This window comes from Heteronotia binoei, chromosome 17 (assembly GCF_032191835.1).
Source record: "Heteronotia binoei isolate CCM8104 ecotype False Entrance Well chromosome 17, APGP_CSIRO_Hbin_v1, whole genome shotgun sequence".
NCBI classification, from domain to species: Eukaryota; Metazoa; Chordata; class Lepidosauria; order Squamata; family Gekkonidae; genus Heteronotia; species Heteronotia binoei.
In genome coordinates, this window is record NC_083239.1 from 10,711,138 (window position 1) to 10,730,008 (window position 18,871).

Below are 18,871 nucleotides of genomic sequence, written 5' to 3' on the forward strand. Positions count from 1 at the left end.
CTTAAAGATGCTACTGGACTCAAATTTTGTTCTGCTGCTTCAGACCAATATGGCTACCCGCCTGAATCTTAATTCTGCTCTGCAATCCTTACAATTATTTATGGGATTAATTACTGCAAGAAACAGCAGTGGTGGCAGCCATTGGCTTAGATGGCTTCAGAAAGGGATTAGCCAAATTCATAATGTGTTGGTTTGTCATGGAGGATATGTCTATCGACAGCCAACAACCAGGATCTCTATAAAGAACTTCCCTGTTCAGAGGCAGTATACCTCTGAGCACCAGATAAAGAGGAAAGGGCGAAAGCTGTTGATTTCCAGCTCCTGCTTCTAGGCTTCTCCAAGCACACTGAAGAAGAAGATGATGATATTGGATTTATATCCTGCCCTCCACTCCAAAGAGTCTCAGAGCGGCTCACAATCTCCTTTACCTTCCTCTCCCACAACGGACACCCTGTGAGGTAGTTGAAGATATTGGATTTATATCCCGCCCTCCACTCCGAAGAGTCTCAGAGCGGCTCACAATCTCCTTTACCTTCCACCCCCACAACAGACACTCTGTGAGGTGGGTGGGGCTGGAGAGGGCTCTCCCAGAAGCTGCCCCTTCAAGGACAACCTCTGCCAGAGCTATGGCTGACCCAAGGCCATGCCAGCAGCTGCTAGTGGAGGAGTGGGGAATCAAACCTGGTTCTCCCAGATAAGAGTCCGCACACTTAACCACTACACCAAACTGGCTCTCTCTCACTGGGAGCAAAATGCTGGAGTAGATCGACTACTGATCCAATATTCTTAAGTACCCTGGACAATCCAAGTGCACTATTTAAAGCTAAGTACTGTTCTTACTGTTTCATTGACACAGGCTATTTACAGCTGAATGCAAGACGGCCAATGATCTCACAGAGAATGGCATGCATTAAGGAAAGGGACAGCAAACGTAAGACAATTTCTTCTTGCACACAGCATACAGCCCTAACTAGTGAGAAGAGCATTATGGGTTATCTAGTGCAACTTGACGCTCAGTGCAAAAAATCCAGAGCTGGATTCCCAACAGATGGCTGCCCACTCTTGGTGTGAAGACTTGCAATGAGGGAGAGCTTGTGTAATGGGATTATTTCAGGACTGCTCTTACCTGTACAGATCAACCAATGTCAAATGCTCTTGTAACTTAAGCCCTCTAGACCCGCTATTGCTATCTGCAGAACAGCCCATCTTTGCCTTGTTTAATAAGATAGCTCTTCAAGTGTTCATTTCTTCTTTTCTCCAGAATAAACACTCCCTGACCATCTTCACAGCTCTTGTAAGGAAATGCCCCTGATTTCCAGAACATCGTAGTCACCCGTCTGGTTGCCAGAGCGCCTGGAGACAGAGCTCTCACACATCTGCCAGAAGGAGGTGGGTTTGCCTACCAGACTGGAAAGGACTTATGAGTACTAACAGCCACAACACTAAAGCAGCGCTCCGTGTCCCTGGAAGAGCGCCAGCAAGGAGAACGGATGGTTTCCAGTCGCTTCGGGCGAATACCATCTCTGTCTTGGAGCGGAAGAAAGTGTGCCGTTAGTTGCTATCCAGGCCATGCGGTTTTCAGCCTTGACCATAGAATCCACTTTGGGAGGCTAATACCTGCTATCTTCCAGCAGTGCCAAGACTCCATTTTAGCACAACGGGAAGCACACGTACGCAACAGATGTTACCCACCCATAGAGCCATCAAGCTTATCCAGGTGTGGACCCTGCCGAACCACCCAAGCATTTGTCCAACGGAACCCAGAACAAAGACTGGTGGCAAGAAGAACACTGAAGAGGAAGACCATCTTCAGCCAGAGCCAAGTTCCTTTGTGCAAACCGGGTGTTACCTAGGTAGTAATTTGGCCATCTATTGTCACCTTTTTAAATAAGTATAATAAGTACCCCTCCACCCAGTAATTTCTCCCATTCTTCTCCCCAACTGTCAAGTCTGGAGCCTCCCCTTTAACCCTTGGTTACCTGTACAGCCAATCAGGTAACCCGGGCCCAAGCTTGTTCATTGGTCAGTTATGGGCACTCAATTAGGTGCCACCAATTAACCTGCTATTGGCTACTGCAGAAGTCCAGCCCTTATGGTCACTGCAGAGCCTCCCCTTTTTCCTCCTCCGTACTTCCCATCCCCCGAGGGTCTAAGTTAGTCTATTTAACCTCTGACCCAACTCCACTCAGATGTGAATCTAGCAGTACCCTATCTCCGCTGTCTAGATCCATCCCTGATTCTTGGCCAGTTGAGGGTCCCATTTCCCCCATCCTCTTTCGTCGCCATTGGAGCCTTCCTTGAAGACTACAATTGGTAATTATCACCCTGTTTGTCTACCCATGTGTTCTCTCTATATCTCTCTCTATTTTTCTTAGGACCGTATTATGATTTTATGAGTATTTTATCTTGTATGTAAGCCTATATTTTCCGGAATAAATTTTAATTGTTTCCTTAATTAGAGTCCCTAATATTTTAAGCATTAATTTCTGGACGTGGAATCCTGTATACACAGGTAAAAGATCCTGATTAAGCCAGGTGCCCACCTGACAATTCCCCATCCTCATTTTGAGGGCATTTTGGGTTACACCCTCCTCCAAACCTGTTCCAATTTGTCAGCCTCTTTCCTAAGTTCTGGTAGTGTCCAGAACTGGACATGAGACTTCACACAAGATCTACTGGCACAGATCAGAGTACAACTATTAATTTATCACGGGTTTGTATCCTCTGCTCTTATTAACCTAGACTAAAATCCCATTTGTCTTTTTTGAAGCAGCACTGCATTACTGGCTTGCATTCAGCTTGAAAGCAGAAGAGACCGATTTCCTGTAACACATCTCACTGCAGGTGAAGCTCAACTGAATGAATGAAACAAATAAACAACAAAAACCCACATATGCAGAAAACAGACCAATCAGGGAGAAGGCGAGGCCAGTAGCTTTCCCCTGCTGTGCTAGTTTTCTAGGTGCAAGGACTTCGTGTCCAGAGCAGCATTCGATCCCATGAACCCACCAACCTACAGTTTTATTACCTCACCTGTGGTATGTGAGATTTAGGCTCTTTGTCTGAGGCATGGAAGAGGAGTCTACTTGAAATGCAATGTCACACCCATGTTGGCTTCTATAAGATGTCATTCAGTACATGGACAGGTGATACAAAACAAAAATATAGTGCCAAATTGTTCCATTTACTTATTCTTGTTCTAGCTATTCATCTTCCCAGTAAGTTTCTTGGCATACAACATACGGAGTAGCATATTAGAAGCGGCACTGTATTCACAATTTACTTTGGGACAATGTTGGTTCTGGACTCATTTCCCACTAGCATTGCTCCGCCCCCAGGAATCTGTTTTCCTCAGACCAAGCCATAGACTTCCCACTAGAAGAAGATGATATTGGATTTATATCCCGCCCTCCACTCCGAAGAGTCTCAGAGCGGCTCACAATCTCCTTTACCTTCCTCCCCCACAACAGACACCCTGTGAGGTAGGTGAAGATATTGGATTTATATCCCGCCCTGCACTCCGAAGAGTCTCAGAGCGGCTCACAATCTCCTTTCCCTTCCTCCCCCACAACAGACGCCCTGTGAGGTAGATGGAGATATTGGATTTATATCCCGCCCTCCACTCCGAAGAGTTTCAGAGCGGCTCACAATCTCCTTTCCCTTCCTCCCCCTCAACAGACACCCTGTGAGGTAGATGAAGATATTGGATTTATATCCCGCCCTCCACTCCGAAGAGTCTCAGAACGGCTCTCAATCTCCTTTACCTTCCTCCCCCACAACAGACACCCTGTGAGGTGGGTGGGGCTGGAGAGGGCTCTCACAGCAGCTGCCCTTTCAAGGACAACCTCTGCCAGAGCTATGGCTGACCCAAGGCCATTCCAGCAGGTGCAAGTGGAGGAGTGGGGAATCAAACCCGGTTCTCCCAGATAAGAGTCCGCACACTTAACCACTACACCAAACTGGCTCTCCTTGGGTGCATTCTGAGGTGCGACAATCACCAATTCTCCATGCGGCAATGTAATCCTGAAAAGACAGCATCTAAAAACCATGCAGGGAACTGGAGGTTGTCATGGCTCAAAATGGGACCATGGAACAACTTAGAGGCAATTGATCACTTGAGCTGGGCGGTGGGGTGGGGTGGACAGAAGCCTTGGGGAGGAGCAACGCTAGTAGGAAATCAGTCCTAGGTTTGAGTGATGGATTGTGTCAAAAGGGGGGGGGGAGAAGTTAAAATTGTAAAATCCTATCTTTTAAAACAGACAGCAGGTGTTGGATGCAGAGTTTCTCCCACTCAGCATAGGCCAGGGGTCCTCAAACTTTAAACAGGGGGCCAGTTCACTGTCCCTCAGACTGTTGGAGGGCCGGACTATAGTAAAAACAAAAACTGTCTGTTGTGGTGGCTGCCGTTACTGTACAAGGATGCAGGCCGTCAGTTCTCCGTCTTCTGCATCTCTCTCCCTTCCCAACACCACACACCCTGGCCTGGGAACTCACCTCACCTCGGTATCGCCTCACACTCTGTCTCCGCCGCCTCAGCCCAGTGCCGGAAGTGTGTGTTGCTAACGCGAGTTTAGGTCGAACGTCACTTCCGGTCTGATTTTGCCATAACCCGGCGGGCCGCATAAACATCCTCAATGGGCCACATCTGGCCCGCGGGCCGTAGTTTGAGGACCCCTGGCATAGGCTATAACAAAACTAGAATTTAAGTGCACGCACCCCTGCCTTAGGAAGAGAAAGACACTCTAGCCCAGGGATATGACTGGCAGAAGTTCTCCTAGTCTCTCTCCCAGAGATCCTTTTCACTGAGGATGTCCAGAAGGAGGGCTCAGGAAGTTTTTCAGGCCAAGCCCCTGCTGTAGCCCATCCCTATATGGGCAATGAGGTTTTCCTTCACTGAAACCAGCAGCACAGGCATGAATCCAAAACCAAAAATGTTCTGAGAAACAAGAGCATGTTAATAAGCCCGCCACATTTATTTACATATTCTCATTCATTCCAGACTTCCCAGCCACAAAACTATCCCAGGATGCTGAGTCTGATAACATCTTAAAGACCAACACAATTTCCAAGGCATGAGTTTTTGAGAGTCAAAGGTCCCTCTGTCAGATATTAGAAAGCTTGTGCTCTGGAAATCTTGTTGGTCTTTATGGTGCTATTGGATTCAGATCTTGCTCTTCTACTGCAGACCAACACAGCTACCCACCTGAAACTATCCCAGGGTACTACAACAACTGAAACAATCTCCCTACTAACTCCAACTACAAACTATCTCGCACTGTCTGCAGACACGTGCTGCAAAACCAAGATCCATGTTCTGCTTTTGCTGGAAACACAACAGCAGCCCTATTTCCAGCAAAGATAGTCAACAATTGTGTGCTAGGCCTGCCTACAGCTAGCCCTGCCCAAATTTCATCTTTACAGCTGCTGGATGCTGAGGTGAAAAAGTTAAAGGAAGGAGAAAAAACATTTCTGATCATAAGACCCCTTGGACGCATTCTGTGTATCGATTGTTAAGAATATAAGAGAAGCCCTGTTGGATCAGGCCAATGGCCCCTCCAGTCCAACACTCTGTGTCACATAAGAACATAAGAGAAGCCATGTTGGATCAGGCCAATGGCCCCTCCAGTCCAACACTCTGTGTCACATAAGAACATAAGAGAAGCCCTGTTGTATCAGGCCAATGGCCCCTCGTCCAACACTCTGTGTCACATAAGAGAAGCCATGTTGGATCAGGCCAATGGCCCCTCCATTCCAACACTCTGTGTCACATAAGAGAAGCCCTGTTGGATCAGGCCAATGGCCCATCCAGTCCAACACTCTGTGTCACACAGTGGCCAAAATTTATATATATATATATACACACACACACACATACATATACACTTTGGCTAATAGCCACTGATGGACCTCTGCTCCATATTTTTATCTAACCCCCTCTTGAAGCTGTCTATGCTTGTAGCTGCTACCACCTCCTGTGGCAGTGAATTCCACATGTTAATCACCCTTTGGGTGAAGAAGTCCTTCCTTTTATCCATTTGAACTTGTCTGCTCAGCAATTTCATCGAATGCCCACGAGTTCTTGTATTGTGAGAAAGGGAGAAAAGTACTTATTTCTCTACTTTCTCCATCTCATGCATTAAGAACATAAGAGAAGCCATGTTAGATCAGGCCAATGGCCCATCCAGTCCAACATTCTGTGTCACACAGCGGCCAAATATATATACACACACACACACACACACACACACACTGTGGCTAATAGCCACTGATGGACCTCTGCTCCATATTTTTATCTAACCCCTTCTTGAAGGTGGCTATGCTTGTGGACGCCACCACCTCCTGTGGCAGTGAATTCCACATGTTAATCACCCTTTGGGTGAAGAAGTACTTCCTTTTATCCGTTTTAACCTGTCTTGTAAACCTCTATCATGTCACCCTGCAGTCATCGTTTCTCCAAGAGCCCCAAGCGTTTTAACCTTTCTTCATAGGGAAAGTGTTCCAACCCTTTAATCATTCTAGTTGCCCTTTTCTGGACTTTTTCCAATGCTATAATATCCTTTTTGAGGTGCGGTGACCAGAATTGCACACAGTATTCCAAATGAGACCGCACCATTGATTTATACAGGGGCATTATGATAGTGGCTGATTTGTTTTCAGTTCCCTTCCTAATAATACCCAGCATGGCGTTGGCCTTTTTTATTGCAATCGCACACTGTCTTGACATTTTCAGTGAGTTATCTACCACGACCCCAAGATCTCTCTCTTGGTCAGTCTCTGCCAGTTCACACCCCATCAACTTGTATTTGAAGCTGGGATTCTTGGCCCCAATGTGCATTACTTTGCACTTGGCCACACTGAACCTCATCTGCCACGTTGACGCCCACTCACCCAGCCTCAACAGATCCCTATGGAGTGCCTCACAATCCTCTCTGGTTCTCACACCCTGAACAATTTAGTGTCATCTGCAAACTTGGCCACTTCACTGCTCACTCCCAACTCCAAATCATTTACGAACAAGTTAAAGAGCATGGGACCCATGTTCTGCACATTCGTGTGGACTGACTTGGATTTCATACATTTAAAGCTGCAGCAAAGCCTTCTGGGGAAAACAAAATGGCAGCCTCCATTTGAGAACATGAAGGCCAGAGGTTAATGAAACATATCTCCAGCATCAAACAAAACCCAAAGGTCCCTAAATGTGATATTAACAAAAGTGGAGGTTTATGTAGTTTGTGGAAATCAAACTGGTTAGTGCAACCTAATGTGGGAAGAGTATGAAAACTAATAAGCACAGTTACATCCATCCCTTCCATTTGAAAGTAGTGGTTATCATCATTAGGTGTCCCTGCTTTGTGCCATGGCTGAAAAATGTTGCATACACCTGAAGCCAGGTCACTTACTCTCCTTTCTACAGGTACAAGAATGAGCCCTGCCAGGTCCTATCATGCAATGGAAGTTCTAAGGCAGAAGAGTTACTGCATAAAAGGTTCTCTTAAAGTCCAAAATGCACTGTTCTTGCTGAATATTGAAGGCTGGATCACCAATATCTCAAGGCCTTCACCCTCACTGCAATCCATGTAACACAAGTCACAACATCACAAAGAGTTTGCAGGAACACGCCTGATGCCTTTGAGCAAAAAACAATGTGTGACTTTAGAAACCACCAATATTACAAAATCTAGGAGACAGCCAACAACTCTCTGGCACGCACCTGACCTCCCCTTTGCATCACTACTCAAAGCAATCAAGGTAACTTTCTTTCCCAACTATAGTCCTGCATGAACTCACCTGTAAGAAGCCCTGTATCAGTTCCTCTAATTAACTCTTTATTGTGGTTTATTCCCCCCTCCCATGATCTTCCTCAGGTTTCCTGGGCTACCCCACCGCTTTAGTAGAACAATCTTGTCCCAGGAGAAGAGGGCTTCTCCGCAACAGATAGAGAAGCAGCATATGTGTGGTATAGGGCGGCATCCTTTTTTAGGATGGATTAAGCGGTACAGGACACTCCACAGAAACTTCTTTCTTGCTCTGGATACAATCAGGTATTCTTGGATAAGCCACCTTCAGTCCTTTGGAGGACAAGTTGGGGTATACAAATTATAAATGAATGAATGAGAGATAGTCACACACTGGGTGTCCCTGAGAGATGCTTTAAGGGGGCACTTCCATGGCACCCAACATTCTTATGATTTCTCCTCCTATCTGTCTGGCCTTCAATGGACTCCAACAACACATGCATTTGAGGCACAAAGGCCATTTGCACCACCAGAATGGGTAGGATCCTAGTATCTGCATTTCTGTCTGAATACCCACTTGCTATTCAAAGGAATGCCTATCAAATAAAACTTTTGTGATCATTGAACTTGCCCGGCTTACCACATTACTGGGAGGAAAGCCCCTTTCCCCAACCAAATTAATTCCAACATGATCACTGATTTATTAAAACAAACAAACCCAAATTCCTGCCAGAAAAAAACGTGTTAGCCTTGAAGGAGCCATGGGACTCCTTGGTTTATTTTGCTGCTACCCACCTGGAATAATCCATTCCCAAATGAATACCCCACTTTGCATAGAAACGGGCTACCCGTCACCTTTAGGGTGAGGCCCTGGTTCAGCAGTAGATAGCCTGTCTCAGTGGACCACAGAAAATTAGAACTGACAACACAACAGGCATAAAAACACATTGCAAAACTTATCAAATGCCCCCCAAATTAAGAAGTGTCTAAATCTGAGCATCCTCTCCTCTAAGTTTGAGGTCCAGGCCAAACGGTAGCCCTTCCCTCCTGCCTGGCTGTAGAACGTCTTTCTTGACCCGGGGTTCGAGCCCCGATATCCCAAGCAGCAAGAAAGGCACTTCTTTGCCTCAGGCCCTGAAGAGCTTCTGCCCAGCAGTGCAGCCCAGTGAATCGCCACCGACTAACGGTGCCATCCTAAGATGAAAAAGATATTGGATTTATATCCCGCCCTCCACTCCGAAGAGTCTCAGAGCGGCTCACAATCTCCTTTACCTCCCCCCCCCCCCACAACAGACACCCTGTGAGGTAGAAGAAGATATTGGATTTATATCCTGTCCTCCACTCCGAAGAGTCTCAGAGCGGCTCACAATCTCCTTTCCCTTCCTCCCCCACAACAGACACCCTGTGAGGTAGATGAAGATATTGGATTTATATCCCGCCCTCCACTCCGAAGAGTCTCAGAGTGGCTCACAATCTCCTTTCCCTTCCTCTCCCACAACAGACGCCCTGTGAGGTAGAAGAAGATATTGGATTTATATCCCGCCCTCCACTCCGAAGAGTCTCAGAGCGGCTCACAATCTCCTTTCCCTTCCTCCCCCCCACAACAGACACCCTGTGAGGTAGATGAAGATATTGGATTTATATCCTACCCTCCACTCCGAAGAGTCTCAGAGCAGCTCACAATCTCGTTTCCCTTCCTCTCCCACAACAGACGCCCTGTGAGGTAGATGGAGATATTGGATTTATATCCCGCCCTCCACTCCGAAGAGTCTCAGAGCAGCTCACAATCTCCTTTCCCTTCCTCCCCCACAACAGACACCCTGTGAGGTGGGTGGGGCTGGAGAGGGCTCTCCCAGCAGCTGCCCTTTCAAGGACAACCTCTGCCAGAGCTCTGGCTGACCCAAGGCCATGCTAGCAGCAGGTGCAAGTGGAGGAGTGGGGAATCAAACCCGGTTCTCCCAGATAAGAACTTTCCTGGGAGGGCGCAGCCCCATGGAAGAGACACTTGACTTTAGGAGGATTCCTCCGCAAGAGTCTGACTCAGTAGAAGGTCGCTTCCAAGCACCGCCCGCGGAGATCCTCTCAAAAACTCTCAAGCCAGATTTCCCCCCCCCCCCCCATCCTTCTTCGTTTCGCTCAACAAGTCCGAAGAAAACAAGTCGGCCCCTTTAAGAACTTTGCTGACCTCGCCGTTTCCTGCATTCTTTCCTGAAGTGCCCAAACTTTTGCTGTCCTTTGCAGCACGCGGCTCTCCCCTCCCCTCCCCAGCCCTGCAGCGGAGCTCCTGCCGGCCCGGGGCCCTTGCCAGGAATAAGCGCGCGCGGGGCGCTGGGAAAGGAGCTGGGGAAAGAGCGAGGGGAGCAGAGCTGCGCGGGGAGGAAGGGAGGCAGGCGCCGTCGCCTCCGCGCCACTTACTCTTGTGCCTGCCGCTGCCCCAGTTCTGTTTGGCTATGCTGGGGCTTCGGATGATGGCTCGCCCGGCGGACTTGAGGGCGTCCATGCCGCCGCCAGCCACCCAGCGCCGCCTCCAGAACGCAAAGCGACGCGAGCCAGAGGAACTCTCTGCAAACTTTTTCCCTGCCTCGTCCGGGCCCGCCTCTCCTTCCTGCCTGCCTCCCTTCTGCCCGCCCTCCCGCTGCAGGGAAGCCGATGGGCCGGCGGGGCGGTCGGAGGGGAGGGAGCGACGAAGACGGCAGGCCTCCTCTCCAAGTGGATGCCCGGCCGCCCCTCCTCGGGCTGCCTGCGCTAGGCGGTGGAAGGCACCCCGCGCGTCGCGTCTAGCCAAGCGGCGCTGGCGGGGAAGCTTCTGGGGAGGCGACGGGAGCCTTTGGGGCCTCTTTGCACATAGTAAGAAAGTCAAGCAAAGCCAAATTTTATTTGTATGCCGCCCTCCCCGCCTAGGCAGGCTCAGGGCGGCTAACAGCGTTTCATGCATATACAATAATAAATATACAACTTTAACCATAAACGCTTTTAAATTTAACATCATTTCAAAACCAGTTAATGTACTTAAGTTCATGCAATTTGAATTGATCTGGCAGCAGTGGTGGCGTGCTGACGCTAGTTTCTGCCGGTTTGAATGGTGCCGTGATGGCGTAGGTCCTTAGACAGGACCGTGTTGGCGGATCCTGGATTAACAACAATCCGGCAGTCGATATGTGCTCGTTTAAAGAGGGTAGTCTTGCAGGCCCTGCGGAACTGATCAAGGTTCCGCAGGGCCCGCACCTAAGAGAAGCCATGTTGGATCAGGCCAGTGGCCCATCCAGTCCAACACTTTGTGTCACACAGTGGCCCAAAAAATTATATGTGTGTGTGTGTATATATATATATATATATACACACACACACACACACACATATATATACACACTGTGGGTAATAGCCACTGATGGACCTCTGCTCCATATTTTTATCCAATCCCCTCTTAAAGCTGGCTATGCTTGCAGCTGCCACCACGTCCTGTGGCAGTGAATTCCACGTATTAATCACCCTTTGGGTGAAGAAGTACCTCCTTTTATCCGTTTTAACCTGTCTGCTCAGCAATTTCATCGAATGCCCACGAGTTCTTGTGTTGTGAGAAAGGGAGAAAAGGACTTCTTTCTCGGATCCGGATCCTTGCCTGAGTTTCGGCTGCATTGGCGCTTCTGGATGCGGTTAGGCCTTTTTTTGTTTGTTTGTTTTTAAATTTTCAAAAACTTTTTATTGCACTTAATAAACATTTATACGAAGCCATCAGTGACTGTATCGCCAGTCATCCTTTTTGAGCGATCAAAAACATAAAAAAGGATAAAAGGCACCAAATACAAACAAACAAAACACAAAATGACATAATTGGCAGCTAAATTAGAGAATGAACTACTTTGTCCATAGCTTAATTACATTCAGTGGATAATGTCATAGTATCTGGCTAGGCCTTTTTTTTTTAAAAGGCCCTATCTTATTTCTTTTAGATGAAGATGAAGAAGATATTGGATTTATATCCCGCCCTCCACTCCGAAGAGTCTCAGAGCGGCTCACAATCTCCTTTACCTTCCTCCCCCACAACAGACACCCTGTGAGGTAGATGAAGATATTGGATTTATATCCCGCCCTCCACTCCGAAGAGTCTCAGAGCGGCCCACAATCTCCTTTACTTTCCTCCCCCACAACAGACACCCTGTGAGGTAGATGGAGATATTGGATTTATATCCCGCCCTCCACTCTGAAGAGTCTCAGAGCGGCTCACAATCTCCTTTCCCTTCCTCCCCCACAACAGATACCCTGTGAGGTGGGTGGGGCTGGAGAGGGCTCTCACAGCAGCTGCCCTTTCAAGGACAACCTCTGCCAGAGCTCTGACTGACCCAAGGCCATGCTAGCAGGTGCAAGTGGAGGAGTGGGGAATCAAAGCCAGTTCTCCCAGATAAGAGTCCGCACACTTAACCACTACACCAAACTGGCTCTCCTTTAAGCAGAAAAGGAAAAGCAACCAAACCGCAAAGCAGTTTGCCTGTTAACAGTTGTTGGATTTTGCAGAGCACGGGTGGGATTTGATCGGGACCTTGCATTTATATCCTATTGGAAGTGGGAAGCCAGGGCTGGACAGCTCGCAACGACTGAGAACACCAACAGATTGAAGCCTCTTGCTTTGTCGGTTACCCGTGAAGTGTATTTTCAGCAGGATGCTTAGAGGAATGGAAAATCGTGAACAACAGGTTGGGAGGAGGCCTAGCTTGTGACACTTCTGTCAACAAAGCTCAAGCGTATATAGATAAAGCTTGTATCTCAGAGTCGGGGCCCCTTTCTGAAGTGCTTTTTGTGCAAGCCGAAGCGCTGCTTTTTAGAAAAGAAGTTTGCACTAAGCTGCTTCCATTGTATGCAAACCTTCCCTTTGTGAGAAGCCAAGCGTAAACACTACAATAGGACCCGTTAAGACCTATTTCACGGATCGCTGTTCATCGGTATCTGCACGGTTCTTTTCAGAAGACTTAAAAAAAAAACCCAAACAAGTTTATTAACTCGAAAGTACAATACAAAGCCGTGCCAAATAGTGCAATATGTTTGTGCAATCTGGCTAGTGTTTGCTTGAGCAATACTAATTGCCTGAGTGGAATGCAATGTTTCCATAGATCATTTAGGGTTACCAACCTCCAGGTGGCAGCTGGATACTTCCCAGAATTACAACTGGTTTCCAGACTAGTAAGATCAATCCCCTTGGAGAACACAACTGCTGTGAAGGGTGGACTCTGTGGCATTATACTCAGCTAAGGTTCCCAAACCCCACCCTCCCCAGGCTGGGCCCCCAAATTTCCAGAAATTTCCCAGTCCAGCATTGGCATTTCCAGATCTGCTGACATTTTATCTGAGATGTTGGCCACTGGTTGTGTTTTTGCTCAGATGTGTAACAAGCAAGGCCTTTTAACCTGGGGCTCACCATTTCTTTTTATTAGCAAGATTCCCACAGTGGAATGCTTACAAAACTGGCAACTGATGTTGGGAACAGAGTTGCCAACTCTGTTGCCAACTCTGGTTTGGGAAATTTCTAGAGATTAGGGACTGTACATAGAAATTTCCATTCAATTCTATGGAATATACAGTCTGCCCTCAAAACCTTTCATTTTTTTCCCCTGGGAAATTGATTTTTGTAGTCTGAAAGTCAGTTGTAATTCCAGGAGAACTGCAGAACTCTGCCTGGAGATTGGTGGCCTTCGCTGGAGAGAGGTTATTCCATTCTTTCCTCGTACACTTTTTCGTTTTTGCATAGAGGTGTCACGGGCCGTACTTTTTGTTCCCGCTATTAATTTCTAGTGACTCTCTCTATGTGCTTGTTACCTGACAACACCGCATGCATCTAGCCAAGTGTGCTGTAGTTTATGAGAGTTTATGCCTCAACACTCTTGCAGTCATTAATTATAATAGTGTACTCTCAAGTTGCAACTGATTGACAGCAGCCTTCTCAAGACCAAAGGGTTGCCAAAACAAGAGATGAGCAAAGGTGGTTTGCCGTTGCCTTCCTCTGCAAAGCAGCCCTGGTCTTCCATGGTGGCCTCCCACCCAAATACTATCTGTGGCCAACTCTATCTGTCTGTCTGTCTATCGAATGATCGATCGATCGATCATATGGCAGAGCTACACACAGTAAGCATATCCTTTAGTCATAAAACCCAAGCCGTGGTGGCAAATCCCCACGTCCAGATTCGTTGGAATCGCCAGGAATGCACTGCACCAACTATTGGCTGACACTCTGTCACAACTTCCCACTACCATTGGGTAGCTTCTCTGTCACCGGCCCACTGTAGCCTTCCCCACATTCTTGCAGGATTGGCTCACAATGCGCCTCTGCCTTGCCATTGGCTGATTCTGCTCTCGCCCACCCATCGCTGGCCCTCAGGCAAGACAGCCACTGGCCTCTGAGGGAGACAGTTCTCTGCCGAAAGGTTCTCCTGGGGGCTTACTGATCACTACCGCCTCTCCTCAGGGTCCTGTCTATCTTCCTTCTTCTCATTTTTCTCACTCCTTTTTTTCTTCTCTTTTTTCTACCTCCTCCTGTTCTTTCTTTGTATCTCTGTCTTTCAGTCTTTTTATTTCATTCTGTTTGTCTACCTTCCTACATCTCTTCAACGGACGAAAAAAGGAATGTGCATTCACGGCAGGGAGGGGCCACTTCGACACCAGCAGATAAACAGAGGGAGGCTTGCAATGGCTCCCTGCTTCTTACAGCCGCCAGCGGAGCAGGTCCGCTTGTCAGCTGCTTGATGCTACCAGCCATTTCCTCCCAGGGAACCCCTGTTGCCAACCTCAAGGTGCAGATGCGTCGTCTCCCCCTTCCTGTGAAGAAAGACTGTCTTTCCTCCATGTAGATGTTGCAGGGTTGCCAACCCCAGTTAGGAAATTTCAGATGGCAGAGATCACCTACTCGTGATGTGGGGGGAGGATTAATGCCTTCACTTGGGTGGGTGGGAAGACAGCAAGGCTGTGAGAACACTCGCCCATAGGCTTTTAGTGGTACCTTTCCAGGTTGGTGGGAAATTCCTAAGGTATCACTACTAGGGTTGCCAAGTCCAATTCAAGAAATATCTGGGGACTTTGGGGGTGGAGCCAGGAGACATTGGGGGTGGAGCCAGGAGACATTGGGGGGTGGGGCCAAGATCAAGGCTGTGACAAGTATAATTGAACTCCAAAGGGAGTTCTGGCCATCACATTGAAAGGGACAGCACACCTTTTCAATGCCTTCCTTCCACAGAAAATAATGAAGGATAGAGGCACCTTCTTTTGGGGCTCATAGAATTGGACCCCCTGGTCCAATCCTTTTGAAACTTGGGAGGTACTTTGGGGAGAGGCACTAGATGCTATATTGAAAATGTGGTGCCTCTATCTCAAAAAACAGCCCCCCCCGAGCCCCCGATATCCGCAGATCAATTCTCCATCATTCCCTATGGGAATCGTTCATGGAGGTGCATAATGGCTGTGGGGGGCTGGGCTTCCCCCGCCGGCCAGCTGGCTGGGGGAGGGGGGAAGCCTGTAAAACCGGGGGATCCCCCTCTGGGACCTGGGGATTGGGAAGCCTATTCACTACAGGCCTCTGAGGGAGAGGCTTTTCCTCCTGGGGAACCACCGTCGCCAACCACTGGAGATCACTCAGATTTACAACTGCTCTCTAGATGGCAGAGATCAGCTCTCCTTGAGGGGGGGGGGGAAGACTCAATGCCTTCACTTGGGTGGGTGGGAAGACAGCAAGGGTGGCGGGCACTTGCCCAGAACCTCCTTCTAGAACCCATTGTATTTTTCTTCACAACGGGCCTTACTTCTAGTAATATATAAAATAGGTAACTAAGTTGATATATGTTGGAATACATAGCTTGCTGCGTTAATTCTCTTCATCTTCCACCGTGGTTCCAATTCTCTTAAGCTCTGAAACCACCTCCATCATTTTATTCAGATGAGTAGCCATTGAATCTGTTTCATTCATCTTAAAACTGTACAATATAACAGGTAGGCAGATAGATTGGGCAGTCTCCTCTAAATACTAACATCTACATTTTCAGTCCACTCCATCACAGCTGGGGAGAGTTCCGAAAGCTCCATCACATCTCTCTGGCAAGCACAAAGCTCACATTCCTATGCCAGATGGAAGACAGTTTGGTGGGCTGCACGACAATCGCATTCAGGTCCTGGTGTCTTAGCCCGTTTAAACAACAGGTCTGCACAACTGCCAAAGCCTGTTTGTATTTTATTAGCTGTCTCTTTTTGGTGTTTATCTGGTGATGGATATTGGGTGAAATTGACTGCACCCACATTCACAACTATTTATTCCCTAGAATGAAATTTTTGTGATTGCAGGATTTGTGCAGATTTTATTGCTTGGTGTTGGGATTTTAGGCTGGATAGGTCCATGACAGCCATGTCTTTGTGGATGGGCAGCTCTCTGTTTTCAATTATCTTTCTGCATTTATGAAGAGCATCTTGTCTGCAGAGATTTGGGGGAGCAATGTCTCCAACTCTGCTTAGCTTCCAGGCTCCGATGAGACCAATGAATACCAAGTAATAATAATAATACTAATACTTTTTATTTGTATCCCGCCCTCCCCGCACAAGCAGGCTCAGGGCGGCTCACAACATATAATGCAATACAATACAATAAAATCATACATAGCAATAAAATCATCTTAAATCAATATACAGTTACATTAAAATTAACATTAAGGTGCTAAATAGATCTTCTTAAGTTCAGTGGAAAGAAAAGAAAACATACACAGCGACATTATCTTAGCTCGGTATGGGCGAAGGCTATTTTGAAGAGGTAGGTCTTACAGGCCCTGCGAAATTGGTCTAAACATCGCAGGGCCTGTACCTCCTCCGGGAGTTGATTCCACAGCAGTGGGGCCGCAATGGAGAAGGCCCGATCCCGGGTGGTCTTTAATCTGGCCTTCCTTGGCCCAGGGATATTCAGCTGGTGCTTACCAGCTGATCTCAGTGCTCTCTGGGGCTCATATGGGGAGAGACGGTCCCTCAGGTAGACAGGCCCTCGGCCATATAGGGCTTTAAAGATCATGACCAGCACCTTGTAACGAACTCGGTAGACAACTGGCAGCCAGTGCAGTTCGCGCAGCCCTGGCCGCATGTGCTCCCATCTTGGGAGCCCCAATAGCAGCCTAGCCGCCGCGTTCTGCACCAATGAATACCTACATTACCTGGACCTACATTTTAATAGCCCATTTTGGCACAGTGTATCACCAAATCCTCCAGCAATTGACTGGCCCATATGATTTGCCTACATATATAGTATGAAATTGTGTGTGTATGTATAAGATCACTATGATTATTTTCAAACTATACATATTGTTGCAATCTACAGAAGCACATTTCCAAATTTAGACAGTGTGCTCTTATACTTTTCTGTTGTCCAATAACAATTCACTCCTAAAAAATACTGACATTTGCAGAATCTCAAAATAGACAAGTGCTAAGTTTCACTTACTAAGTAAGGCTAAAAAAAACCCCAGGTACAGACTAACTTCCAGATTCAGCGACTTGTAGTTAATTCAGTGATTACATCAATCCTTTAAAACATTTTTGGTTAAAAATCTTCCCCAGTTGAACGGCCAGATTTGAATTTTTTAAAAAATTATTTTAATACGACTTATAAAAATGGTCGATGGCATTCACGGTCACAGAAGATGCATTCCCTCCCTTGGGTGGGAGAGAAGGAGAATGCCGCGTCTGTGGGTGGCATGCACTTTCATAGAAGGCATTCTTTTTTTGTGAAGCGTTTGGTTAATGTAGTCATTTCTGGGTTGCTAGGGTTTTATATGACTGTGTGGTTTTTAAATATAGCATATGGCAAAATGACCTTATCCATATTTGAAACAAGCAAGCAAACAAAAAGAATCCAAGATACCATGAGATTCTTTGATGTTTTTGTAACAGCAGACTAACAAGGCGGTTAGTATTCACAGAGGCAATGGAGGGTCCATGCCATGGTATACTTCACGTTTTCCTCCATTATCCTCATTGTATCTGCCATTCCCCTCCCCCATACTGATAAAAGACTTTAAAAAATCAGCAGCGGCTATATTGATGCAATGTTAAAATCAGCAGTCATTTTGTAGAAAAATAAGTGGTGGAGCTCATTAGCATAACTCATTAACATATGTCACCCCCCCCACACCAGCCAAAAGCAACCCAATGCAAGAAAGGAGAGCCCCAGGTGAGCAAGACTTGCTTGGGCTGGCTAGAGACCCAGCCAGCCCAAGCAGGCCTTGCTCACCTGGGACTCTCCTTGGCCGCCCACCCTCTCAGTCAAGAGGCCAGCAAGCCATCTGCCACCCAAAATCACATAAGAAGTGGAGAAAGGGTGGTGTCGGCTTCTCCAGGGGTTAATGAGGGCTGCTGGGAGCATGGCAAAGTTCCTGGTGGCTGGCTGGCTGGCTGCCCGCTCTCCTAATCCAGGGATTGTTATGCAGCTGCACCTGCTATTCAGTGGGCAAGGTAGGTGGGGAGGAAGAGGGGGAACCCTCAGAAAGGTTCAGGAGCTGTGCTCCTGTGAGCTCCTGCTGAATTCAAGGCCTGGTTACAATGTTAGAGCAATGTATAGCTACTACTGGGTTTGTTCATTTTTTAAAGCCAGCAGTAACTCTGGCAGCATGGGTTGTGTATGTGAAATGGTAGGCATGAGGGAATACTGAGGGAAATGGCAGTGATCTGGGCAGGGAAGTTTGGAAATCCACACTTTCCCATCCACACAGTGAACCAATCTGCTTTAACTGTAGGCTTTCCTGAAAGAGCGGAGCAAAGCAGATCAGAGCAAAACATCAACGTATACCTGGGAAGCCATGGAAAGTGAATAATTAGAGGAAGATTTTATTTATCAAAGATTTCAGGTTTTCACGGCTGGTAACATCATTAGGGTTTGTAGAATCTTTCGGGATCAAGTGCTGTGACTGACTTTCCAAATTATTAGGGTTTGTAGAGTCTTTCGGGATCAAGTGCCATGTTCTACTGGAGAAAGTTTTCCTTCCAGACGTTTCGTTCTCAGCTGCGGAGAACATCCTCAGTGGCGTTGCAGCCGGAGCAGGCGCTCAGACCTTCTTGGCTGCTGTGCATTGAGTGGGGCCAGGGCTGCTGGAGAGCTGCTATTTATTTGCCCTTTCATCACACCC

At 47.4% G+C, this 18,871-nt stretch overlaps 1 protein-coding gene across 1 annotated transcript in view; it reads right to left on the reverse strand.

Moving 5' to 3' along the window:
* The window catches only part of LDLRAP1 (low density lipoprotein receptor adaptor protein 1), a 94,297-nt gene extending 83,979 nt beyond the window's left edge, over nt 1-10,318 (reverse strand). Inside the window, exon 1 of the mRNA XM_060257551.1 lies at nt 10,152-10,318. Within this exon, the coding sequence (XP_060113534.1) occupies nt 10,152-10,236 (85 nt within the window). The 5' untranslated portion in view covers nt 10,237-10,318. The remainder of the gene's footprint in view (nt 1-10,151) is intronic.
* Between the last annotated feature and the right edge of the window lie 8,553 nt (nt 10,319-18,871).